At 31.3% G+C, this 7,214-nt stretch overlaps 2 protein-coding genes across 2 annotated transcripts; one reads left to right on the forward strand and one right to left on the reverse strand.

The window, feature by feature from the left end:
* Window positions 1-1,196: 1,196 nt before the first annotated feature.
* On the forward strand, window positions 1,197-2,520 carry LOC107786533 (uncharacterized). The gene has a single exon (XM_016608021.2). It carries the CDS (start codon window positions 1,294-1,296, stop codon window positions 2,218-2,220), a length of 927 nt encoding a protein of 308 aa, XP_016463507.1. The 5' UTR covers window positions 1,197-1,293; the 3' UTR covers window positions 2,221-2,520.
* Window positions 2,521-3,496: 976 nt separating this feature from the next.
* On the reverse strand, window positions 3,497-5,086 carry LOC107786532 (uncharacterized). Its single transcript, XM_016608020.2, has one exon. It carries the CDS (start codon window positions 4,682-4,684, stop codon window positions 3,746-3,748), a length of 939 nt encoding a protein of 312 aa, XP_016463506.1. The 5' UTR covers window positions 4,685-5,086; the 3' UTR covers window positions 3,497-3,745.
* Window positions 5,087-7,214: the final 2,128 nt, after the last annotated feature.

Here is a 7,214-nt window from a genome sequence, read left to right on the forward strand (position 1 = left end):
TTATTTTTTAATTTTTTGAAGTTACTCACTTATACATAGGGAAACGGAAAGCAATTAGGGGTGTACATATGTCGGGTTGGTTTGAATTTTTTAATTACCAAACCAAACTAATTGTGTCGGGTTATTAAATTTAAAGACCAAACCAAACCAATAAAAGTTGGATTTTTTAATCTCAGATTTTCGAATTTTCTCGATTTTTTTTATAACATCTTCATAGCATAAAACATAGAATTTGTGCTCCAAATATTTCTTTAATCCTAGTAAAACAGAACTATATAAGGATAATAAAATCGAATAAAAAAATTATTTTTAATAAGCCATAATGAAAATGAACATAATCTAAAATTACTAAGTTGTTAAAATAAGTAGCACTAATAAGTACTATTATTTACATGACTAAATACTAAAAAAAATACGTTATACATTTTATCTAAACTATGAAAAAACTAAAAAAATGGATATCCAACACTATTGTCATTCCCAGTACAATTAAATTAAATGTCTTTTATTAGCATTAGTATTAATTTGATTTTGGCTTGAAATTTATTTGAGTTACTAATATTTATGGATTATAAAACTTATTGGAGCATTCAAAATTATAATTCAAGCTTGAAATAATACGTTAAAAGATAAAACTATGAAAAAGTTTAAGAAATATTTATAAACTACGCTACAATAAATATTTTTTATGTATAAATATATTAAAAAATTCTATACATGAAATGTCGAATTGGTTTGGTTCCGATTTGACTTTTTTTAGTTAAAACCAAATCAAACCAATTATGGTCGGATTTGTTTTTCCAACACCAAACCAAATCAAATCGAACCATAGTCGAGTTTTTTTTCTCGGTTTGACTCGGATTATCGGTTTGGTGCGGTTTATCGGTTTTCTTTGTACACCCCTAAAAGCAATTGTTGCTTACCATATTTGTCTTTTAGAGTAAACTGATTGTTGAAATAATTCGTATATTATTATATTGTAATCAGTGGCGGAGCCATATGTATTCAAGAATCGACACCCCTTCATCAAAACTTACATTGTATAGCTAGATATTTTTTTGTTATATATATATATACACATACACATCTTAGCTTCTTTCGTAGGCCTATTTTCCCTTAATTAAAATCCTGATTCCACCACTGACTATAACAACCTTCCCATACCTATTGAGCTATTATATGATCATTTCCATGTTGCCAAGCCATTATATATATCCACTCTTCCCCAATCAATTTTTTCCTACTAACAAGAACCAAAAATAAGCTTTTTGCAACCTCTAGAAAACAGAAAAAATGGGCTCTTTGGTAGGGCATGTAGCACCAGGTCTTGGTTTCTTTTTTATTGGTATTTGGCATTTGCTTAACCATATTAAACTACATGCTTTGCACCGAAATTCCTACACTTCACTTTCATGGTTTCCAACTCCAAAAATAAGGTATTTAGAACTTTTCTTGATTATGTTTGGTACCATTATTTCAATATCTATGGAACTTTTTATAGGTCCAGAAAAACACCAACCTCTAGATATTGATGGAACTATTCCATCTAATCATCTTAGAAGTTTTGAACATTCAAACATCTCCCTAACTTTCTTTGTATATGCACTTTTCTCCATCATCTTTGACAAAGTTACACTTTCACCCCAAATCCAATATGGACTTACACAATTTCTTGCATCCATTGCTTTTGGCCAAGAATTTCTTCTCTTCCATCTTCACTCAACTGACCATATGGGTGTTGAAGGACAGTATCATTGGCTTCTCCAAATAATTATTTTTGTGACTTTAGTCACTACACTTTTGGGAATTCCTTTTCCTAATAGTTTCTTGAATAGTTTTGTGAGATCTTATAGTATTATATTTCAAGGAATTTGGTTTATGGTCACAGGAATCATGGTTTGGACCCCAGAGTTTATCCCAAAAGGTTGTGTTTTAAAATCAGATGATGGTCATGAAGTTGTTACATGCCATAATATTGAAGCCCTTGAAAGAGCAAAATCATTGATAAATATAGAATTTAGTTGGTATTTAGTTGGGGTTACTATTTTTGTAGTATCCATTTACTTAGTTCTAATCAAGAATATTTATCCAGAGAAAATTGAGTACCAATTTTTAGCAAGCAAGTTTGAGGATGAAAAGGGTTTAGAAGATGTTGAAGCTCAAGAAAAGAGCCAAATTGATAAGAGGTTTGTTGAAATAGGGAAACTGTTTTCTCTATGAAATATGGAAAGCTAAAAGAAAAGAAGGGATATAATGTTGGAAAATAAGAGAAAGGAATAAAATAGTTTGTTGCTAGGGTTGTGTTGAATATTTATTGTGCCCAGAAATATAATTGTGAACTAAGTTGATGTAAAAATATACCCAAATAAATATATAAGTAAATAAAGATATGCATATCACTGCTTATCATATAGACTATAAAGGTTTGTGTCCCCCATTCATGTACTTTTTCTTTCTGACTATCATGTATACTAAGTTAATTATCTATTTTTTAAGGATCTTGATTTTGATCCAATTTTATTTAGACTTCTTCGGCTGACACGATTCGACTCAGATTTAATCCACAGTTTCTAGCCAAATTGTTGCAGTTTCTCGGGCATGTTAAAAGTTTAATTCTTATGCATTGACAGTACGCAATAGCATCAGAATAAGATGATGATTGATTGTGTATGATCATGATCCAAATTTGTCAACCGGCTTCAGATGTTACATATCGATTGTTAAGATATAATAATATGAGCTTAAATTATATATACTCATAATGTATTATCATTGTAGTTTATAAATTTGTGATAGCAGATTAGTTAATTATTTTTAATTAATTATCAATCAAGATGTTATTATAGAAATTTCTGTATAAGTAATCAGATTCTGTGAATATTTTTACACGATTAGGAGTCCAAGTATTATCCCGCCACAATTACTAGTGCCATTTTATTTTAGAGAAACGATGACCCCATTATGTGCCGCACAAGTAACAAAAGTAATTTTTATTCTTATAATGGGAAGTTTAGCAAATAGAATGAGAAGTAGCTTACATATTTATAATGTACTTATTACATCTAAGTTATCACTTTAGCAGCTACTACCATTTGTTTTCACTTACTATAAACTTTAACCTAGTTTAAGCAAGGTAATTAAAGTCCGATATTGTCTTTTCTTCAGCTTCATTATAAGTTTCTTATGCATTTTTCATAACTTCTTGTACTACTGCGTATATTAAATTGATAGAAAATACTAAATAGTAGGAAACGGCAATCATTCGTTTCTCAATCAGTTATCACTTCTAAAGCAAGGATTTCGTTGTAGCTTCCAACCCTTCACGGGTCTTGTGAGATGGATGAGATTCCTCTATTGTTAATTAGCGATCTTCAGATTCAAATGCTGAGAAAGAAATTTTTGGAAAGGAGCGCTTCTCTTTAGTCGGGCTTTATGCGGCGCGAATTTAAATTAGTTGAAACATGAAGTTGGAAAAAAAAGAAAAGATAAAAAATCAGCCGGAAATAAAAAAAATAAATATATAATAAATATACATATATACATACATAATTTATGTCTTCCTTCCCTAATTAAAAGCCATCGATACAATCATATTTTGAACCAATTCCTACTTTTTCTTTTTCCCTTCCACTAAACAAATATCCTATTTTCTAGAAATAGTAATAAAAACAAATATATACAACGGCCACCAAACAAATTTTTCCCTTTTTGTACATTCCCGTGCTTTGCTTTTATAATTAACTCCTCACTTCTTGCATATTATTTTTCCCATTTCAACAAACTTCTTCAGTTCACCATCATTTCTGACATTTGATCTCATCTGAGTTTCAACATCCTCTAAATTCTCTTCTTGGTCCTCATAATTATTTTTTAATAACTGATACTCAACTTTTTTTGTGAAAATCTTGATAATAAATAAGTAAAAAGAGACTACAAAAGCAGTGCTCCCAATTAAATACCAACTAAATTCTATATTTACTAATGCTTTTGCTCTTTCAAGAGATTTATGGTCATGGCATCTAACAACTTGATACCCTTCTTCTAATTTTATATAACAACCTTTTGGGATAAATTTTGGTGTCCAAAGCATGACACCAATGACCATAAGCCAAATTCCTTGAAACATAATGCTATAAGATCTTACAAAGTTGTTCAAGAAATTATTAGGAAAAGGAATGGCCAAAAGGGTAGTGGCTAAAGACACAAAAATGACTATTTGTAAAAGCCAATGGTATTGTCCTTCAACACCATTATGGTCAGTTGAGTGGAGATGAAAGAGAAGAAGTTCTTGGCCAAAAGCAATAGATGCAAGAAAATTTGTGATCCCATTTTGGGATGAGAGTGAAGGGGTAATTATTTTGTCAATTATTAGGGAGAAAAATGAATAAATAAATAAAGATAAGGAGATAGATGAATGTTCAAGATAGTGGAGGTGGTTAGAAGGGATGCTTCCATCTGAATTTAGAAGATGGTGGCCACTAAAAATTTCCCTTAATAAGAAAATTAAGGTGAAAATCATAATCAAGAAAAGTTCTAAATGCCTTATTTTTGGAGTTGGAAACCATAGAAAAGAAGTGTAGCCATTTGGGTGCAAAGCATGTAGTTTAATATGGTTGAATAAATGCCAAATACCTATTAAAAAGAAACCAAGACCTGTTGCAACATGCCCCACCAACTTTGCCATCTTTCTTTAATTCACTGGCGCGTAGAAGGCCAATCAAATTTCTATTGTTATGAAAGCTATTGAATGAATCTATTTGAAAGAATTTGATTTGACCCAAAGATTGTAGCTAAATTCGTCGCAGAAGCGAGCAAGACTATCTTGATGAATGCTATAAAAACTAGAGAAGAGAAAATATAAACGGATGTGAGATTGAATAGAGGGAAATGAAGGGTTTATACAAAGATCGTCTATTTTCTGCTAGAAAATTCTTTGTTTCCACCATATATACAAGGAAAATTTGCAAAAGTATATATAGATATTATGTTTTCTTGTTGGAAATTCTAAGTTGTCAGATTTTCATTGTTTTATTGAAGATATCGTAAGCTCTTCGGCAAGTTATTATGAGATGAAGTTAGTTGATAAAGTTAGTCTCCCTATTGAAGGGAAGGGAAAAGAAACTTTAAAAAACAATATAGGAGGTCTATCTTGAATATAAATGAAGAACTTGGACACTCCTACCTAATCATCTATAAGCAATCTTTAACCATCATAGGGTTAATTTTATCTACAATAATTAATATATTTGTTTATATCAAGTTTTCGAGAGTCTACAGAAATAGTGTTTCTATCTACACAAGGTAAGGATAAGGTCTGAGTATACACTACCTTCTCCACACCTCGCTTGTGAGATTAAACTAAGTATGTTATTGTTGATATCAAGTCAGATATATAATTTGGTAAGAAAAATAAATATTTGCTATAACATGCTAAATTATATTGATAGTGTAAATTCCTATTTCATGTCAATTTATATAAAAGTTAAATCCCTTGATTCCCATAATAACTCCCTGATTGACGCTCCCAATTGCTTGTATATTCTAACACTACCTTGAAGCATCTATAAGAGGTAAGTTTTCTTTTTCTTTTCTTTCATTTTTTTTCCAAACAAAGATACTATACGTGGTATTAGCTAATTAAGTTACTTTTCTTCGTTTGCAATGCAATTCTTATTAGCTCTATCAGAAAAGACATTTGGTTATCCTAGAAGACGACGAAAGACAAATTCGATCACCACTAGTATAGGAATCGGATAATTTTGCTTATCAATCGTATTTTCTTTTTGTTTCTATTAGGATTTAAACCATAATCTTGAAGATTTGCATCTACTTTTTTGACCACTAAACGGCAACCCGCCCACCAAAATTTATGCTTCTTCAAACTCTTCTATTTTGGCCACAGTATTACCTTTGTGATAGGCAGAAAAATACCGAGTAGTACAAAGCTAATAAGGAACTTGACATAATAAATGCGTGAGTCGGGTCACAACTAACGTACGACCTAACCAAAAGTCGTTTATTTATTACATTGCATTCCAAGCATCTAAAATTTCTAGATCATGATTATACCATTGAAAAAACAAGAAAAAAGAGTATCGAATGGAAATCTTTTCGTGTTCTTTTGGATAAATAACTCAACATTTAACTAGGTGCATCATTCAACTTTTTTTAAAGCACGAGGATTAACATATAATATTAGATCAATTTTACAAAATATATACATACAATTCTAGTTTGACAAAAAGATTATGAGTTCATGTATACCGTAAAAACAAACTAAATTCACCCTTGGTTTCAAGTTAGCACATTGCACACGAACTTGTGTTTACCCATAAAACGGTACAGTTGAATTTATATGTGGTTTCTTGACAAGTGAACTAATTTGATCCTGAAATAATATAATAATCAAAGAAATACACAATACTTAGCCTTAGAATGTAGATAAAATAGCAAAAATGATGATTCCGTGAACACAGTTTCCGAACACAGCAATGAGGCTATCAAAAAGCAAGCAAGTGAAATTGTATAAAGCTCTATATAGAATATAGTATATATTTTTGCCAAACATTTCGTGTACCTGACAATGGTAAGTGAGCTCAGTATTTATAGTTATGCCTAGGGAAAGAGGTCCTAGGATCATGCCCTCATTTAATGTCAATTATGAGGGTCATTGATGAAGATGTAACGGTGAATATATATGTCAAATTCTCTGTAACGGACTGTCGCTCTTAATGCTGTAGAATATTCCTTAGTAAATGCTACCGGATGCAGAGCATTTAATATACCTTTATGAATGTTATCCTTTCCGGTGACAAGCGGAGTGGCTGTGTTCGGTCATCAGTCATCCCATCTTGGATTCCATGTGTCCTCCTTTTAGTTAGCTACGTGTCATATCATATTTTACCTTATACAGATAGTCCCCCTGCTTTTCGGTGACATAGCTTTATGTTACCGGAAAATTGGTAGAAATACCTTTTTGGCGAGAATTACTATAATTCCTTCTGAAGGTCTCTGACAGTTGATTAGATGCACGTCTCTTCACATTTAATGCCCCGAACACGCATCATCCCATGATTCAGCACAACGTTACCGATTATCGAGGTAATCATGGCCATGAATTTAGCCGCCAAAATTATACTTATACGCAACTTTCTTTTCCTTTGCGTTTCATAATTGTTTGAGCTTCTAATTTGCATCCTTGTTTTCCATCATTT

Source organism: Nicotiana tabacum, chromosome 9 (assembly GCF_000715075.1).
Source record: "Nicotiana tabacum cultivar K326 chromosome 9, ASM71507v2, whole genome shotgun sequence".
NCBI classification, from domain to species: domain Eukaryota; kingdom Viridiplantae; phylum Streptophyta; class Magnoliopsida; order Solanales; family Solanaceae; genus Nicotiana; species Nicotiana tabacum.

Coding starts and splice junctions, on each gene's coding strand:
- LOC107786533 (XM_016608021.2), top strand. CDS start 1,294: ATGGGCTCTTTGGTAGGGCATGTAGCACCAGGTCTTGGTTTCTTTTTT.
- LOC107786532 (XM_016608020.2), bottom strand. CDS start 4,684: ATGGCAAAGTTGGTGGGGCATGTTGCAACAGGTCTTGGTTTCTTTTTA.